Source organism: Dama dama, chromosome 31 (genome assembly GCF_033118175.1).
Source record: "Dama dama isolate Ldn47 chromosome 31, ASM3311817v1, whole genome shotgun sequence".
Taxonomy (NCBI): Eukaryota; Metazoa; Chordata; class Mammalia; order Artiodactyla; family Cervidae; genus Dama; species Dama dama.
This window is the reverse complement of record NC_083711.1, coordinates 31,267,101-31,287,094: the sequence shown is the minus strand read 5'-3', so window position 1 is coordinate 31,287,094 and position 19,994 is coordinate 31,267,101. Positions and strand designations below refer to the sequence as shown.

General features: G+C 34.6%; 1 protein-coding gene across 1 annotated transcript in view; it reads left to right on the top strand.

Moving 5' to 3' along the window:
• ROBO1 (roundabout guidance receptor 1) overlaps window positions 1-19,994 on the top strand; it is a 442,006-nt gene that overhangs the window by 332,042 nt on the left and 89,970 nt on the right. Inside the window, exon 6 of the mRNA XM_061134342.1 lies at window positions 478-605. Coding sequence (XP_060990325.1) covers window positions 478-605 — 128 coding nt within the window. The remainder of the gene's footprint in view (window positions 1-477; window positions 606-19,994) is intronic.

Here is a 19,994-nt window from a genome sequence, read left to right as displayed (position 1 = left end):
TGGAGAGAGTAACATGGAAACATATACATTACCATACGTAAAATAGATAACCAATGGGAATTTGCTCTATGACTCTGGGAACTCAAACGGGGGCTCTGTAACAACGCAGAGGGGTGGGATGAGCAGGGACATGGGAGGGAGGTTGAAGAGGGAGGAGACGTAGGTATACCTATGGTTGATTCATGTTGATGTTTCGCAGAAACCAGTACAATATTGTAAAATAATTATCCTTCAACTAAAAATAAATAAGCTTAATTTTTAAGAAGTAGTGTAATACTTTTGCCCCTGTGAATATAAAAAATGCTTATTTCTATGTGCATGCTTACATAGAGGGTTGCCACATTATTTAGCTTTTGCTTTAAATTTTCTGAAGAGAATATTGCATGTGATTTGATGTCTAAATATGCCACAATTATAACGATGCAATTCTTCAAGTAGAAGCTCACTTAACTCTGCTTTCTTTTGCTATGTCACTAGATATGAAATCAGAGATGATCATACCTTGAAAATTCGGAAGGTGACAGCTGGTGACATGGGGTCATATACTTGTGTTGCAGAGAACATGGTTGGGAAAGCTGAAGCATCAGCTACTCTGACGGTCCAAGGTAAGATCTGGGGAACGTTTTTTGAGATTGACTTATTATATGAGATACAACATTGATATTTTAGAATATGATAAATTAGTTTGTATAAATTATAGACTTTAAATAGTGCTATGTTTATTTGATTTCAAACATAATTAAAGGAAATTATTGTTTTGCTTATGGGAGCCCTGTAAGTGTTTGTTACAGGAGAAGTACAAGAGCTTTTTTGTCTTGGGCAAATAGAGGAAGAGAATGTGCTTTCATCTCTGGGTCTTCAAACATAGAGCTTTAATTGAATGACAGGTATTGCCACAAAAATTTGATCTTTAAATGGAAATAAATCTACTGTTCCTTCAGGTCATGCACTTTCAAGTGTCTGTTCAGAACAAAAAGGTAAAAAGATTGTTTCCCTCTAGAATGTAAGATCCATCCACAGAGTAGGGACCTTTGCAGTCTTTTTCTGTGCTCACAGCGCCTGTGACTTAACAGACTCTCAATAAATATTTGTTGAGTGAATGAATCACATTTGTACTTTGCTAATTTTGATGAAGATTTATTATTTGGTGTGATGTGAACCAAAATGGATACCATACTCTACAACTACAAGTTTTTGAATGTCAAAGTCATGTCTGTAACTGATATGCAGAAATGGTTCCGTCACCTCCTTTGAGTCCATAATTTCATATGTTTTTTCGTTCTCATAATACCTTTTTCCTTCTCCCATGATGTCATGCTGACTATTTCTTACTATGTCTTATCTGAGAACTTTCTTTTTTTTGGGGGGGACATTATTTATTGTGGAATTTGAGAGACAGTGACCTTTAAAGAACTTTGTGTTGATGAAAAAAAATTTCATATTTTGACAAGTATATAGAGTAAAAAGGGATTTTGGAGATAAACCACTTAGCTTGTTTCTGAGTATGACATTAGCAACACTTGCTCTGTCATCATTTCTGAGCACTGTCTCCTCTAAGGCTATTATGAAGAAAAAGGTGCTTTTTGAGGGAGTGCTTCTACTGTGGGCTTTCTACAAAAGAGCCTTGTGGGCTTTTTACACTAGGAAAAAAAAGAATAAAGAATATTTCCTTCCTGTCTCTAAAGCCATTATGTCCCACTTTGGGGTTTTCAGCTCAACCTCATAAAAACAAAAGAAAAAAAGAGAAAAGATCAAGAACAAACATTGAATTTCTAAGGCCTAGACTACTTCTCTTTAATCTAAGTTAGATTTGGACTCCACATAAGACTAAAACTGTAAGAGGAAAAAAAAAACCCTTTGCATTTAGAATAAGCATAAATTTAAGAGATGTCAAGGTCGAGTTCAAAAGCCCTCCAGAGGGAGTGAAAGTAGCCCTGGATGAATCCAAGACATGAAAAGGTGTGTCTGTCTCCAGGCGATGGTGACAGGGAGCTTGGCTGTCTGATACATTAGTCAGAGAGATGTTTTACTTCATAAAGTCCTTTACCTTGGGAATTTGATGCTTTTATACACAATAGCTGTTCTTCTGTGTCTATCGTAGACATTGAAATCAAAATAGAGTTTCTTCCTGCAGTCTTATACTCAATTCCAAAGTTAATTCAGCCTTAAGTTTTCCATATGGAATTTGTGTTCCTAAGCCTGGATTTCAGTGAAAACTGGGGTACAAATAATCAAAGCCAAAACTACTTAAGGAATTTAGAAGTTCTTATTGGTTTTTTTTATATAAACTTATGAAATATCTGTATATTGTTGAGAAGTTATTATTTTATTCAAGTATTAAAATATGTGCTTTTCCATCACTGTTAAAATACAAGCTAGAATAATATGCACAAATGTGAAAGAAAGTAAAATGATCGCCAACAGCCAAAGATAACTAAGGAATAGAAACAAAGGAAAGTTTTCAAAGGTAACTTGAAAAGCTATATATATATATATATATATATATATATATATGTATATATATATATATGTATATATATATATATATTTCCCCCCCCTTGAGATTAAGTGAAGAAAAACACTAGTTACTGCAAAGAAAGCTAATCAAAAAATGAATCCATTTGACAGCAGGAAACAGTTATAAGAAGTTTAGTACCATAGTTGTTTTTGATTTCTGTATTTTATTTGTGGTTCACTTTTAAAAGGCACTATTGGAGTCAGTATGAGCTTAAAAATAACCTTTTCCTTTCCTCATTCCTCATGCAATAAATATTTAATTTTGAGAATTGATGTTGGGCAATAGAACCCAGTGCTCCGGGTAGAAATTTTGGGGGAAAAAAAAGTTTCTTAAGTAAGGATGAGCATTTGATTTTCCACCCCCAGTACACTTATGATTAGTTCTAACTTTTAAAAATTAACCTTGATTGTAGAATTACTTGCTTTTTTGATTTTTTCTTTGAAATCTCAATTCTGCTCTTTTAGAGACTCTATCTGTGTATTTCCTTAAATATTCCATTCTCAACTCGTGATGTCTTTGACTTTTCTATTGTGTACTCTTCAATGCTTAGCATGTTACTAGGCATCTAGTAGACACTTTATATAATACTTGTTACAATTTGGAATAGATATATGAACTCCAGCGTTCTACTGGAGTGGTAGAAGTATCGCAGGGATGTCCCAGTGGAAATTCAGCATCTCCTGGCGACTTTGATTCTGAGTGCCAACAGTAGGTTGCATTAAATCATATTTGAAGAGCTTGTCATCTATGATGACTGCCTGGTGGTCTGTGTTTGAAAGGAGCAAAGGAAAACCTGGGGCTTGACAGGGTTTCCTAAAATTAGATGAAGTTTGTTATCTGAGCTTATCTGAAATATCTCATCATATATATCTGAGCTTATCTGAAGCTTACTAAATATCCAGGTTATTAGGCATGCCCTCTGGAGAACCTGATTTAATAGATCTTCGTTGGGGTACAGAAACTTGTTTTTGTTTTTTGTTTTCAAGCAAGCTCATCAGTCCTTGTAATGACAAGTTATCAGATGATAAAGGGCTTTAAAAATTACTCTAGAGTTCGGGAATTACCAGAGCTGGAAGAAGTACATTACAAAGAATCGTGTAGTGAAGAGTATAGACACTGGAGTCAGATAGAATGTTGTTGAATCTTACTTATGTCGTTTACCTAATATGTGACCTAGAAAAAGTTATTTAAATTTCTTGAGTCTTAGTTGCCCCATGTATAAAAAGTGGACAGTAATGCCAACCTCACAGCATTTTTCAAGTATTAAATTAGATTATACATATAAAAAGCTTAACATATTGTGTGTTACAAAGTGTTTTATAAATAAGGAGCATTGTACTAGACAAGTGTTACTGTTAGTGATAGCTTCATTGTTTAATTTTAATAATATTAGCTATTTCATAAGAAAAATAGTAATGTTCAGATAATTCTAGACAGTTCTTCCTTTGCAATTGTAACTGAGAAATATGAAGTAATATAATCATGATAATTTATTATGTAGCACATTATTAAAACTCTTCTCAAATATGAATCATTAAGTTTTTATTAAAAAAACTTTGGTTTTTAAACCTAATGTGCTGGATCTTGTTAATGCCATCAAAGGTAGTGCTAGACTTAATGTTGAGGTTATGCAAAATAACTAGATAATTTAATGAAAATTATGACCCTTTGGGAATAGAAATGATTTAAAAAATGATTACATTTCATGTGTAATGGGGTGTTACTGTTATGGAAAAACGTTCAGCAACTCAAAGGATCTGTAGTAAGTTGACCTATTGAAAAATTATTAATGTCCATTACATGACCAATAAAAAATGCTGAAGTAATGCTGTTTGGAATGATAGCAATAGAAAAGCATTTCTATTTAACTCTGAGTTAACCAGAAAATTCAGTCAAACTAAACTTGATATTCTGTCATTTTCTGAAATAATCAAAATATTATTATCTATAAATGTAAACCATCAATATCGTTATATTTATGGCTTGTGTTTTTATGCACCATTTTCCCTCCATCCGGTAATAACATTTACACACCTCCTCCTTTACAAGAATTCTTTGTAAACCTAAAATACACAAACAAATTCAAGCATCTTTTTAAAGAAATATTGTGTCAATTTTGATTGATTACATTGTTGTTGTTCAGTCACTGAATCATTATTATATTTGCATTTTAATGTCGACAAGTGTTACGATTGCTGTCACGGTAGAAGTGAATTATCTTCTAGACTAGTGTTGCATGTTGCACAATGGCCCCATCTTTTAAGGAAATAGATGTATAATGTGGTATTTATAAGCATTTTACAGGTTGTGACATACCTATAAAATGTAAAGTCCAACTGGAACAGAATAGATACAGAGAGGCACCCAGCCAGGTTTTTAAACAGTATGCCATTGAAACTGCTGAAATTTATGCCTCTGGTTGGCATTTTGAGAATGGTTGTGGGTTTGTTTTATATAATTTTGCTATCTTAACCTAAACCTATTAGGCCTTTATTAGATGTGTGCCAGGTGGGCCTTGAGATTCTTCTTGAAATCACATGATGGCCACCTAAATTTTCCTAGTTGTTTTTATTTTTGAATAAATTCATAGTTAATGTAAAAAGTGGGTACATTTTTTTCTTTATTGAAAGTAGCCTTTTTGAAAATCATGGTGGATGCCCCCTCAAAACACTTATAGAAAAATAAGGGAAGAAAAATAACTTTATTTACCATTTCTAGTAATGGCAAAATATTTAAAATTTGGATTTATTTATGATGGCAATTGTATCTATAGCTTTTTAAATAATTCCACGTTTTGAAGCGTGCTGTCTTGAAAGGAAGATAGTCAATAAGACCACAAGGGTTTTAACTCCAAATTTCTCCCATTTCCAAGTTTGTACTCTGCCCTAAGATTTTTTACAGTTCTTTGGTTCATTGCTTAAACAGGGTAAAGTCGATGGCATTATTAATCTTTCTACTCCCTTTGCAACTTCACAGATAAAGCAGCTCTTATTACTGTCACAATTCCATTGACAAAGTAAATTTGTGACTCTCTATCACCAGAGCGATCGTGTTCCCATCGCTGTGTCTGTCACAGGAAACTGAAATGAAAAGGAACTTCCATATATCAGCCATTTCCCAAGCAATCACATGTTATCTCTGCCGACTTGAACCATTAAGAAAATCTAATCCCATTTTGTATGTCTTTCTTACAATAGGCACTAAAAGACACATAGCCCTTCATTTCCCTGAAGCCCTGAGTGCTGGGCCAGTCAGACACAGGAAGCTGGACGTTGAGTTCACACCCCACTGCACTCTCCACAGGCCTCTCACAGGGACCAGTTATTCTTTGAAGCTTAAGAAACAGTTGCTTTTTCTGCCCTTTCAGCAATAGCTCTGCTAAAAGAAAAGGCAGATGCCACACATCTCTAAACCAGGTGATGCTCTGTAACCAGACAAATGGGATTTCTGTGAAACTCCAGCTCTTTTCCTATAAGTGCTTGTCCATTTTTCTTCCCTTGATGTGAAATTGCTCCATTCTCTCCATTTCATCACCTGTTTTATTATTATTATTTTTTTTAGTTCTAAAATATGGTATCATGAATGATGTTGCTATCCCTTTAAATGTGTTCTTGGCATACAATAGGAATGTTCACATGAATCATCAAAAGGATATGCATTCTATTCTGTCCTGAAGAACTATTATTTTGGCTGATGTTTCCCATAAGTATTCCGCCTTCCATGCAATGAAGGAACAGAGCGCTTCTTCGTTAGAATTGATTATCTACTGACAGCCTCTGAGAGGCTGAGCCTTGAAGCCTAAGATTGACTGAGGCCAGAGAGATACAATGGCAGAAAAAAAAAAAAAAAAGACCAGTGCAGTCTTTTTGCTGACTTAATTGCTACTGATGGAATGCTTCCTAGAGCTCCTCTCTTTGCTGCTCTCTTTTCTGTGCCTCAAAACAAAAACAGAACACCTTGGCTGAAATATCTTGGGCACTACAGTCTATGACTGACCCCTATTTAACACCCCAGTGAATTGGGAATTTAACAATAGTTACGACTTTCAGTAAAACAAGAAGGAACTATCAGAGGTTTCTCTCTTTTAAGATTCTCCTAACCCAGTGTGGGAGTATTCGTTCTAAGGAAATAGTAGTGATGCAGTGAACACAGGTGCAGACGAGCCATAAGAAACTGAATTCTTCCATATTCTTCATTTCAGTTGGTGGGAATGCAACATGCAGATACACAGTGGTAGGCAGTGTAGGCGTTGGTGGGATCATGGCTTTACTCTGCCATTTCTCAAATGTCAGTCACCTTAACATCTTATTTATTTTGCTTTTTAAATATCTCTCAACTCTCAACACCTTTCTTATCTTCTTATCACTGCTTTATTATCTCTTGCCCAGTGAAACTGTTAACATCTAACCAGTTTCTTTGCCTCCATCTTGTCTCATAGAATCCATCTTCCACAGAAGAGGTACGTTGACCTGAAACATAAATCGGTTATATTAGTTCCTTCGATAAAACATAGTCATGCTTCCCATCGCTAAGGATAGGATTCAAAATACTTCAATACTGCTCTGCCTAGCTACTTAGTCCTCTCTGGCTCCTCCCTTCAGGGTAGTAGTATTATATTGTTTACATCTTTTTTTCATGTAAATGTCACCATGTCGATTTTGTCTGGGCTTTTCTTTTGGTAAGTCTTGGTCTAAAATGCCCTGCCCCAACTGACCATCTTCTACATCTTCTATCTGTAATTACTTCTGTAATTCTTCTGTAATTACTCCTGTCCTTGGACCCCGCTGAGGTAGGCATCTTCCAGAAAGCTCTGCAGACAGTCCTCACCCCAGTATCAGGCTAGGGATACACGTTCATGGACGCATTGGATTCTGTTGCCACCTTTATTGCATTTCAGCATTTGCTCAGTTGACTGTGAGCTCCTTGCAGGCACACTTTGTTTACTTTGCCTTCTTAGTCTCATTGCTTATTGCAGTCTTACGAGCATCCTTGATGTTCATGTACCATTTTCTGTCTGACCCAATCAAGGACTGCCCCGATACATACCAGCTGTGGGATCCTGGGCGAGTCAGTTAACTTCTCTGAGTCAGTATTCTCATCTGTTGAAAAGAAAATGAATGTACATGGACTGTAAACATCAAACATGATAGAAAGTTTTAAAAAACAATTAACAAAATAAAAGCAGTCTCATAAAAGTGGTTTATGGGTTATGAAGTGCTTGTGCCAAATGATGGTTGTTATGATTATTTTTCTCATCATCTTCTTCCAAAACACCTTAAAACTCATTAGTGTCCCAGTAATATTTATTTTGACCATAGAGATTTGAAAGATTTTTATAGCTGATTAATGCATAGTTTGGTAACTGTTTTGCTTTTATGCAATTATAATTTTCTGTGGTTCTTTAATACCGAGGCCAGTCTGTCAAAATCAGTCCTCAATATTTGTTGGACTGTGTTTTAGGGAGATATTTTTGCTGCTGCTTTAAGAAAATTCTGTAGGGTAGAACTAATAACACACTCTTTTCTGACACACATATGGATTCAAAAGCTGAATATATAACAAGTGAAATCTCTGATTTTTAGGTTTCTCATCTGTAAAATGGGAGTGAAAATGTCTTCCTCATAGGACTTTGTGGAAATTAATGAGCTAATATGAAATGCTAGCACATTGTGAAGCATTGAAATGCTCAATAAATAGAGAAGCAATAAAGATGATATGAAGAAGGAGTAGAAAGAGAAAGAGGTCATTTCAGTGATGTATCTTCATATGTGTCAGAATCAGGACTACATGTAGCTTTAGTGCCCTTTAGCTGCCTGTCACTGGCTGTATGAAAAGATTAAAGTCAGGGTCATATGTGCACCTCCATCACTTTACATAGATACACAATAATCACTTTTAAGTAAACAATGACTATCAAGTCTTCTGTAATTGTGGTTTAAAAAAAATGTCAGTTCGTATTTTAGTTGCTTCAGGAAACAGAAAATAAGTTAGGTACACACACAAAAATTCTACATTTAGTTTAAAATGTTTTTTGTTTTTATTAATTGTGTGTATTTGATGTACATTTGAGACCCAAATAGTTTTTTATTACAGATTCATAATTAACATAACACCCTTTGAACATAATTATTTTCCCTCCTAATATGTTCAATGCTGCTAAATTCCGTGCTAAAATAAATAATACTGAATTCATTCATTGCTTCTTCCATAGTTATAATCCATCTATTGAACAATTGAGTTAACCAGACTTAAAAATAATTTGATAGATGGTCTCCAGTAATAACTACTATATAATTTAAAACTTTAACAGTCTCAAAAATGGATCAAAAGTGCACATTTAAAACAAATGCACATTTGTGCATTGAACCTTTTCTAAACTGTGCAATAGCAACTTTGAAGATTACCAAACCACATGTGAATCTTACACAATGTCGTATGTTGTATGTCTGGCCTTTTTTTTTTTTATGGACCACTATATAATTATTTCAGGATGTAAAATTAAAATTTAAGTAGAAATAAAACAATGTAGTTGACTATGGATTTTATTGCCAGTAGTGAGGGATAAACTTCTATAAACTCTCATTCAAAAACAAACTCTAGGGGAAAGAAGGCCTTTTTGTAAATTTGTGGTTCCCATAAACAGGCTTCACCATGTTTAGCTTTTTATCAGCATATGAGATCTTATAGACTGTAAGAGTCATATCACTTTTTAGAGCTGGTATATCTAAACAGAAAAGAAGTAATGAGAGAAAAAACTGGACCCTTCGGTTCTGAATTCCATTTCTTTGATGTCGACTTCATTTAAATCATTTGTTGGAACAGTTTGCTTAAATTTCTGATTTCAGAAAAGCTGGCAGTATAATAGTACCTTGTTCCTGACCAATAACGTGGTTATTTGAGTCAGAGCCAAAACTGATCGTGTCAGAGGGCCTTTTTGCAGGTTTAAGTCAGGTTAACTATAATCCAAGATTGTTGTTAAGGACTGTGAGTTTACTACTTGAAATGGTAAATAAAGTATTTCAGATTGAAAAAAAAAAAAAAGAACTGAGTTCAACATTTTGGGGAAACACGTATTACGAGGCCCTCAAAGTTTCACCTGATGAATTTAAGAAGCTTGACATGTGTGAGACATGTTTGCCGCCCTCTGACAAGAGATGGCAGGCTGGTTCTTTGGGGAATGATTCTTCATGACATGTGGCAGGAAGCCACAAAGGCCCAGTAAAGTCAGTGGTACTAGAGTAAACAGTACTTCAGGGCTTCAGGAACTGGGACATACACACACACACACACACACACGCACAGAATGTTTTTTATATATGTATTTACCACCTCCTATTATATGTATTGCTACTCTTAATGTTGAACTGGAGACTTACTCAGAATGCCCCCCTTATGGGATTTGTTGTGGCTTTTTTGTGTTGTTGCTGTTGGTTGCTTTGTAGTTAAAAATAATGTTTTAAAAAACTTGAACTGAAGATTTGAGGAGCTAATGAGAAAGAAATGATTTGTGGTTATAAAAAGAAAACCCCCAAAGACAATGTGTGATTGAAGACTTTTTTTAAAGAGTCAGTATTGCCAGCTGAGCTCTTTGTGAACAGGCTGAAAGTAGAGTGCTCAGAGCCAAGAGGTTTAATGAAGTCCCACTACAGAATTTAACAAGAGAATGATTTGTGAGAATGGCTTCCTCTCCTAACTGTTCTGATCCAGTGGCATAAATAGGATGCTGAGCTCCACTCCTGCTGGGTTTTTTCTTTTTTTTTTAAATGGTATTTGATTTGATTGAGACTCAGTAGCATTATGGCCTATGATTCTTTTCCTTTTTTTTTTTTTTTTGTAGAAAGGATAAAGTAAAGAGCTTCTTGTGTTCTTATAACCTTTCAGAGATAGCCATTTTAACCCTAATGACTGCTGAAGATGTGACATTCCCTTAGATTTCTTTCATTTACTCATGAAGGTTTTGGGTTGCTTTCAGTTATTTCACACAAATTGATATAAATCTTGAAAATTATTCGAAAGAAAAAGCAATTCTCCACATAACCTTCCTACAGAGAACTTGAAACACTCTCTTAAGTTTGTTTGTTTTTTTGTCAAGCAAGTATTTGAAGAAGTAAATAGAGCAGTCGGGTACAAGAAATAATTGGTACATAAGATGATTCTGTGACAAATAATGACTAGCACCACACTAGTAAACAGCACATCATGGATCTTCCATTGTGTTCTGAGCTTTACTGGAATTTATTCATCTACATAACAGTGGATAAGTTTTTCTCATTGCTCAATGATATAGATGGATAACTTAGTAACCATCTTTAGAAACCTACATTCTGAAATAATGACGGCAACCTGTAAAGATGTAACTGAGTTGTGTGAATCTACAGCATCTGCATTACTCAGCCTGAGGATGAAATTTGAAAAAGTGAATTAGTCTTTTGCTCTAGTCATTAATGGGTAGCTCATTTTAAAACATTAAATTCATTGCTAACAATCTTACATAACTTTAAGATGTGAAATTATGTTGTGATATTGTGAATAATGAAAAAAAATCCTGTTAATTTACATTGATGTATTTATTCTGTTTTATCCAGAATTACTAGGACATAAATGATTGAGATAACTCATTGTTTAAGAGAGAATAATCATAAAGAGAATGATTTTAGACTTTGACATTAAGAACACCCTTTTCTTGTGATGAACCTGGATAAATTAAATATGCAAGATAATTGAAAAGTGACTTTTCAATGCATCCATATGTATCAAATTTTATTATTTGCTTGCTATCATTTCAAATATTTTATAGGTATACACAGAATGAATAATGATGCTGAGCAGTGTTCATCCTTACAGATTCACAAATCATTTCTATATATTCCAAACATTAGGCTCATCATTAGAATAGTTACACTTTACATTATACAGCAGCTGGTGTGCTCTGAACCTTATTTCAACAATTCAAAATGCAATATGCTTTTTATTTCATTTTTTAAAAGATTCTGTATTATTTAAAAATTACTGCCTATTAATATCTTACATAAAGTTTGCAAAACTGATTGAAATGCCATGAGCATTTTAATTTTCTTTTAAACTGTTACACTCTTGACTTGGTAAATTATGTGCCAGTATAAACACACCTATAGAAAATACTAAAATAAGTGTAAGACAAAATATAGCTGAGTAATTGCTTTATAACAGAATTATGAGAGTAGGAAAATATTTAAATGGTTGTTAAAGTTAGCTTTAGCTGTAGGACATTTATTTTGTGTGGTCAGTGTTATTAGGAGAAAATTTAGACCACTGAACAATGAAAACTGATAGATATGGCATTTTAAAAGGTACTTTTTAAAAAAAAGTTGACATGGATGACAGAAGAGCCATTTCGAACAGTGTTCTTTTTAGATCGTTGGCAAAGAGATTAAGGGGTGCTCTTGTGTTTTTACTTAGGCTTTTTATTCCCCCCAATGAATAAATACTAAATTAATAAGTATGGGTGATAATAAATAAATCTGACCTGATTTAGGTTTATTGGAAATTATGATAAGTTACATAATTTCTGTACTGGATTGTTGACATATTGAATAGTAGACAAGGATGAGGGCTCTTTTTTACTTATGAAAGAACTGAGGTCAGAGTTGTCTTTATAATGTATAGCAAACTGAACATATACATTTGATACTTGGTTGCATACATTTGACATTCACAGTAGTTATCCTATCACATCTTTCTGCAGAGATGGAATTGGCTGTTTGGACATTGTTTTTTTTCAATGAGAGAATAGAATATAACATGAGTCGTTTCCTCCCCCAAAACCTTTCTATGTGTGTGAAACATGCCCATATGTGACACAGAGTAATTATGTATGCATGTTAATTTCATATATTAATATATAGACTATTCATTTAAATAATGTCTTTTCTGTTAAGATATAATTGACATAACATTATATTAGTTTTAGGTGTGCAGTATAATGATTCTATATTTATATACATTGCAAAGTGATCAGCACAATAAGTCTAGTTAATATCCATCACCATATATAGTTAAATTTTTTTTTCCTTGTGATGAGAACTTCTAAGAATTACTGCCTTAGCAACCTTCAAGAATGCAGTAGGGTATTAGTAACTATATTCCCTCTGTTGTACATTGTATCTTCCATTATATAATTTATTTATTTATTATAACTTGGAATTTATAACTTTTGACCTCTCTCATCCATTCCACCAACCCTTCACCCTCACCTTAGGCAATCATCAATCTCTTCTCTGTATCTATAAACTTTTTTTTTGTTTTCTTTTGTTTTAAATTCCACATGTAATTGAGGTCATATGGTATTTTTCTTCCTCTCCCTGACTTATTTCAATTAGCATAATACATTCAAGGTCCATCCATGTTGTCTCAAATTACAGGATATCCTTATTTTAATGGCTGTATAGTATTCCATTGTTTATGTAGTTATTTATTTAGCTAATTAGTTTATATTTCTTTATCCATTCATCCAGTAATGGACATTTAGCTTTTTTCTAAGTCTTGGTTATTGTAAATAATTCTGCAATGAATATATATATGTATATGGATTAGTGTTTTTGTTTGCTTTGGATGAATACCTTAAGAGTGGAACTGCTTTATCATGGAAGTTTTATTGTTAAATTTTGAGGACCCTCTATATTGTTTTCCATAGTAGCCTCACTTATTTACATTCTCACTAATAATACGCAAAGTGTACTATTTTCTCCACATCCTTGCCAACATTCCTTATTTCTTGTTTTTTGTCTGTTTATTTAATATTTATTTATTTGTTTGGCTGCATGGGGTCTTAGTTGCAGTATGCAGAATCTTTAGTTGAGGCATGCGGACTCTTAGTTGCAGCATGTAGATTCTAATTTCCTAACGAGGGATTGAACCGAGGCCCCCTGCATTGGGAGTGTATACTCTTAGCCACAAAGAAGTCTCTCCTGTCTGTTTAATTGTAGCTATTCTAATATATGTGAAGTGAAGTGAAGTTGTTCAGTCATGTCCAGCTCTCTGCGACCCCATGGACTGCAGCCTACAAGGCTCCTCTGTCCATGGAATTTTCCAGGCAAGAGTACTGGAGTGGGTTGCCATTGCCTTCTCCAGGAGATCTTCCCGACCCAGGGATCGAACCCAGGTCTCCCGCATTGCAGGCAAACGCTTTACCATCTGAGCCACCAGGGAAGCCCTGAGGTGATATCCTACTGTGCTTTTGATTTGCATTTCCCTCAGGGTTAGTGATGTTGAACATCTTTTCATGTGCCTGTTGGCCATCTATATGTCTTCTTGGAAAAATGTTGAGTCAGATTCTCTACCCATTTTTCAAATCACGTTATTTGGGTTTTTTGCTATTGAGTTGTATGAGTTTCTTGGATATTAGCCCCTTATCAGAAATATAATTTGTGCATATTTTCTCCCATTCAGTGGGCTTCCTTTTAAATAGTTTTTTATTGAGAGTTATTTTGTTTATGCCATGGAGCCAAAAGATTTTAGAGCCAAATTTACATTTGAATAAGGTTTAATAAGGAGGAGAAGGGGACAACAGAGGATGAGATGGTTGGCTGGCACCAACCATCACCATCCAATTCGATGGACATGTGTTTGAGCAAGCTCTGGGATTTGGTGATGGATAGTGAAGCCTGGTGTGTTGCAGTCCATGGGGTTGAAAACAGTCAGACATGAGTGAGCAACTGAACTGTTAAAAAGGTTTAACAATTTTTTAAAAAAAATTTAAACAAGCAAGTCATGCAGTATTCCAAAAATAGCAAGAATTTAAAGAGCTGGACAGACCTGAGCACCAATCTTCCATGTCTTACCTGATACATGATCTTAAGAAAATTACTTAACCTTCGTATTTCTCCCTCTACAAAATTGGCATATTGAACTCTTGTACAGGGTTGCTGGGAAGGTTTCTGGTGTATGATCTGACACATAGTTACCTAACGTTGATGTCTCTTCATTAAATTGATACGTAAAAGGTTATGTGATTTATGCAGGATAGATCTGATTAATTTTGCAGAGAATCTGATCCAAAGTTATTTAACTTTCAGTTGAGTAGTTTTATTATTATGCCATCATGTACTTTAATGCTGACCCTCCATGGCTTACGCTATTTGAAGATAAGGGTCCCAGATTTTCAACTAAACAAATGTTGGAGTACCTTCTATGTATAAAACAATACACCAGACACAGTGAGTGCACAGACAGTAAGCCTGCCTTAATGGAGCTTATTGATAAAGAGAGATATACGCAAATGTCTATAGTAATGTAAAAAGTGGATTTTTAAAGGTATGGGTGGAAGAAAGTGCCTTCAGCTGGATAATGGGGACATTATTGTCATTTGTTCACTCTTTCAACAGATATTTAAATGCAATGTAAATAGTGTCCTCAACTCGATAAGTTCTAGAGAAATGATGGAAAACAAAATATTTAAATACTTGCCCTCGTGGAACTTACAGGCTATTTTAAGAAACAGACCTCTATAGAATAATCACACATTTATAGTTTAAGGCTGTAGTTACATGCCCTAGAAGAAAAGTTAAGGTCTCTGTAAGAACATAGTAGCATTCTGATAAGATTTAGTATGAAATTTAAGGTAGCTCCTTGAAGAAGTATTTTTTTTTTTTTTTTTTTTTTAGCTAAGTGCTAAGATGAGTAGGAATTTAAAATAGGAGGATCTCAGGGTATAGCATAAACAGAACCAGAAGTAATAAGAAGCAAAGGGTACTCAAGAATGAGAAGAAGACCTACATGGCTAAGTTGGAAATGTGGGGGAGGGAAGAAATATGAGAAAACACCAAAGAGTTACTTAGCAAGGCCATGTTGGGGATTTTGCTCTCTTTTAAGAGCAATGAGACCCTATTGAAGGCTTTTGAACTAAATGTGCTATAATCAGATTAGTTTAGTTTTTAAGCATTCTGGTTGCTTTGTGAGGTCAGAATGGAAAAAAAGCAAGGCATTATTTCAGGTGATGGCTGTTGCATAAATTGCCCAGGGTGGTGGTAATAGAGTCAGAAAGAGGTGGATGGAATGGAGAAACAGTTATGAAGTAAAAGCTATGGAGTTTGGTAATGAATTGTACATCTCAAAGAAGAAGAAAAGAAAGATCTAGGCTTCTGGCTTTCTAAATTGATTTAGGAACTATTATCACCAAAATTGCCAGGAGATCCAACAAGTCCATCCCAAAGGAGATCAGTCCTGAGTGTTCATTGTAAGGATTGATGTTGAAGCTGAAACTCCAATACTTTGGCCACCTCATGCGAAGACCTGACTCATTGGAAAAGACCCTGATGCTGGGAGGATTGGGGGCAGGAGGAGAAGGGGATGACAGAGGATGAGATGGCTGGATGGCATCACCAACTCAATGGACATGAGCTTGGGTAAACTCTGGGAGTTTGTGATGGACTGGGAGGCCTGGCGTGCTGTGATCCAGGGGGTCCCAAAGAGTCGGACACGACTTAGCGACTGAACTGATACTGATACCACCACCATTATGATCCTGAGATCCTACATCAGGTGGCATATGCATCGTCATAGATTGCTGGATACCTGCATTTCAGTTTCAGACTCTTTAGCAGGCAAATAGCAAGTTGCACCATTTAATAAGTGTTTTGGGGTACAGTGGGGACATTTTTAGAAACAGAAAAGAAGAAGTTTATTAACTTTTTCCAGCATAGTGCAAGATATTTCGTGTATCAGGCATAGTGCAAGATATTTTGTGCAGATAGCAGAGTTTTCAATCATGGTACTATTGGCATTTTGGGTTGGGTTATGCTTTGTTATGGGAAGCTTTCTTGTATGTTGTAGGATGTTTATCAGCATCTCTGACCTCTGCCTTGTAGATGCCTGAAGCACCCCCGCTTCTGTGACAATCAGAATTGTCTCTGGAACTACTGATCTAAAGTGAGGTAGTTAAGTGGAGGGGAAAAGTTCATGGTATTTTATGTACCAATTAAATATATTCTAAAAGTGTCCTTCTTAGTCACTCTATTTTGTATGCCTGAAGACTTGAAAGACATAATGACAGGCTTTTATGTTAAACTCAATCTTTTCCCTAAAAAGAAGTCATATCTCATATTAAAATATCTTGAGAGTTTTTAATTGTTAGAGATATTATCATTCATGAGTATCTATGCATATCATTTCTCTTGTGTAACAGTGATTAGGTTTTGTCAGTTCAGCTGCAGATAGCTTCACTGCTTAAATATTTGAGTGTTCTATTTTATTCAAATGTATTTCTTCTCAAAAAAATCTTATAACTCAGTACTTTACTCCATTCATATTCTTCTGGAATGTGGTATTTACAATTCTAGTCTGTAATATTTGTTCATTAAACCTTGCTGTTTAAAAAGCACAATGTGCAAGAATGAGATAAATCACATCAGTTTGGGGATTCACTACTGTTTAGCTACTAATAATGAAAATAATTGTATGACCCATTGCTGGATACTTTATCTAATTCATCACTATAAATTCAAATATTTTTGCCACTGTACTTCAAAAATAGAGATTTCAATGTGGAAATATCCAAATTGTAACTTTACCTTTGTGCTAAACTTGCAAATATTTAAATTTCTTGCAATTTTCTGATATCACCTGGATTTATATTATAAGCTATGTATGTAAAGTACCTCATCAACTTTAGGTAATGTTAACTGAAAAGAATATTTCCCAGGAAATTTTCTAGTAGAGTATCCATTTGTATATACCTAATCAGAAGGAAAACTATTGGAGGCAGAGGGGTATATCTGTTGTCCTGCTTTACTTCTGAATTTCCATAGTCTTAAAATCACAGTGTAGAAAGCATTTTAAGAGTCAACTACTCTATTTCTTTACCAGACAGGGTTATATAGCTAAGCTGTTGTGGCCAAATGGAAATAAATCCCATATTTAAAGACCTCTAGGGACATCACAGTTGGCAACCAATTCATGGTTCAGTGACCTTTACTGTTAACTGCTTCTTTTCTTTACTTTTCCTAAGTTGTTCATGCTATTATTTAGGCCCATTATCTTCTTCTCTTCTGGCCTAAGTAGTTATCAAGATTGGCTGGTCCCTGTATTTATTAGACATAATCTGAAGATGTCTTAAATATCTGTCCAGCTGACTTGTTTTCTCAGATCAAAAAACAGCCTCTTCCTCAAGCTTCTGTGTAATTTTTTCAAGCATTTATCATCTTTCTGACTCATGTCTCCTGCATATGACAAGCAGATAGAAGAAATGAGTCTTTTCTTTCTCCTTCCCTCCCCACCTCCCTTGCTTCATTCTTTGCTTCCTTCATTTTTGTGTCTTCGCTCTTAGCTTCTTCTCTTATTTATACCTAAAGATTATTGTCTGAATAGTGTACATTCTTAGAATACAGAAGATTGCAAACTAATTAAATAATCTGGAGTTTTTTGGTGACCCATTCAAAAGAGGAAGAAGATCTTTCACTCTATAATCATGTGTATGTGTATTTGTATGTGGGAGGGAGGGCATGGGAGAATGGGGGAGAGAAAGAGGCTAAATTCTCTATACCATTTTAAACAGTTCATTTTCTAAAAACTGTTACTCAGGTACATAATTTGTATATTTCCAAATATTTTAGAGTGCCATTTCTCCTTTTGAATCAAAAGTGTACCAGAAATTTATAATTATGTAATAGATATAAATGTATGTGTATGTGTGTGTGTGTGTGTGTGTATTTTAGATTTTGCTTAACTCCTCGTCCTCCTGCACCCAATCTCAAGAAAATAAAATCTAGGTGAGAACACTATGCTTCACATACAAACTCGGCTTTGGGGCAAATTCTCCAATCCTTTGCCCCTTTCCAAACTCCCTACAATGTAAAGAAATTTCAGTCTGTTCCTGAAGGTGGATTATAATCTGCACGATGTTGAAACGTTAAAAGACAAAAATTAGTAAGGTTTTTTCCTCTTAAAAATATGTATTTATTTTGTAAAGTTATTTTAACTTCCTATTTGGCACATTTACCCTAAGAAATATTTTTGTCAAAATATTATTTGTCCTCATCTTCAAAAGAGTATTATTTTTTTCAGTGTATATTGATATAAAATGTCACTTCAAGATAAGAATTGATTAAAGTTGATTTATCCTTAAGAAATGGTTACTTTTTTTCCCCAAAAGGTGAACTTTTTAAAAGGCTTTAAGTCTGTTTTCTTCCCACCTGTTAGTTTCCCATGTCTTTTTCAAACCAGAGCTAAATATTCTTTAAAGAATTTTAATATCATGAGGAATACTTTAAAATTGCTCTGATGCAGAGGTAGTAAGGATTTTAGGTTAAACAGTGTATGTAAAATGAAATAGATTATTTGTCCTAGTGCATATCATTCTCCCCAAACTGATTAACTAGTAGGAAAATTTGTACAGACTTGAGTTTAGTCAAGAAACCTGGAAGACTGTCTTTGGTTAGTCATCTGTATCCTTGAAGAAGTTATTTTTAACAATTTAGGTTCTTAGACTGATAAATTCTGAGGTCACTTCCAGAGCTAACATTTTATTGTTTTATTGTTTTATTAGAGATAGAGACAGACAGGCTTTTCCTCTTTCTTAAGAGGAAAGGGATTGGGATAGAGGTGCTCCCAGTCTTTAAAGCAGAAAAAAAAAGAAAAAGAAGTTGAGAAGAGTTCTGGAGAGGATGGGAAAGAAGCTGCTCATAAACCAGGGGCATTAGAGGATAATGAATGAACAGGATCCAAATGACTCATTTTTTTCTGATTCTTTCTGGACTAATCTAACTCAACAATAATGGGCACTGCCTGTTCTGTAGAAGGTCTCTGCTTTCTGTATAGGGGGAAAAAAGAAAAATTCTTCATCCTGACCTTGAGAGAAATATCGAGAAAGGGGAAATCAGTGAAAAACCTAATGATTTAAAGACATTTCTGTCATTTATTCTCAATGAGTAAAAGGGTTTTATGTGGAGGATCTAAGTGGCATTTATTTGTTTGCTGAAACTAGAACAAATGAAATTGTGTCGGGCAGGTTTCCATTTAGATAAGAAGACTCACTTCCTGACAGTCATGGTTGTTAAAAGCTTAAAAGATCATTCAAGATAGAGTCCTGTCAAAAACCTCTGATGTTTTAGGAGCTTCTGTGTTAGATGTTGTCTTAGATAAGTTTTAGGGTCCTTAATAGACTATGAAACATTTTACAGTTATCACTTTCCATTGATGTTATATGCAAGTGTACTAGCCGGACATTCTTAAACACACTAGATTTTAATTAAAAGATTCAACTACTGCAGTTCAGCTGATAAAGCCTACAAGCAAGAGAAAAGTGCCTTTTAAAATTTTAAATGAACTAATTCCCAGTGATTTCTTGGTTTCTAACATGTTAAATATTTTTGAAACTGTTTAAGGAATTTTAAATTGCTGAAAATACATGATTAGAAACTATTGATGAATCATTCTCTGATCTCCTGACTTTCAGTAAGGCTTGATTTTAACTGTATCAGTCTAATCAAATTTATTTTCAGAG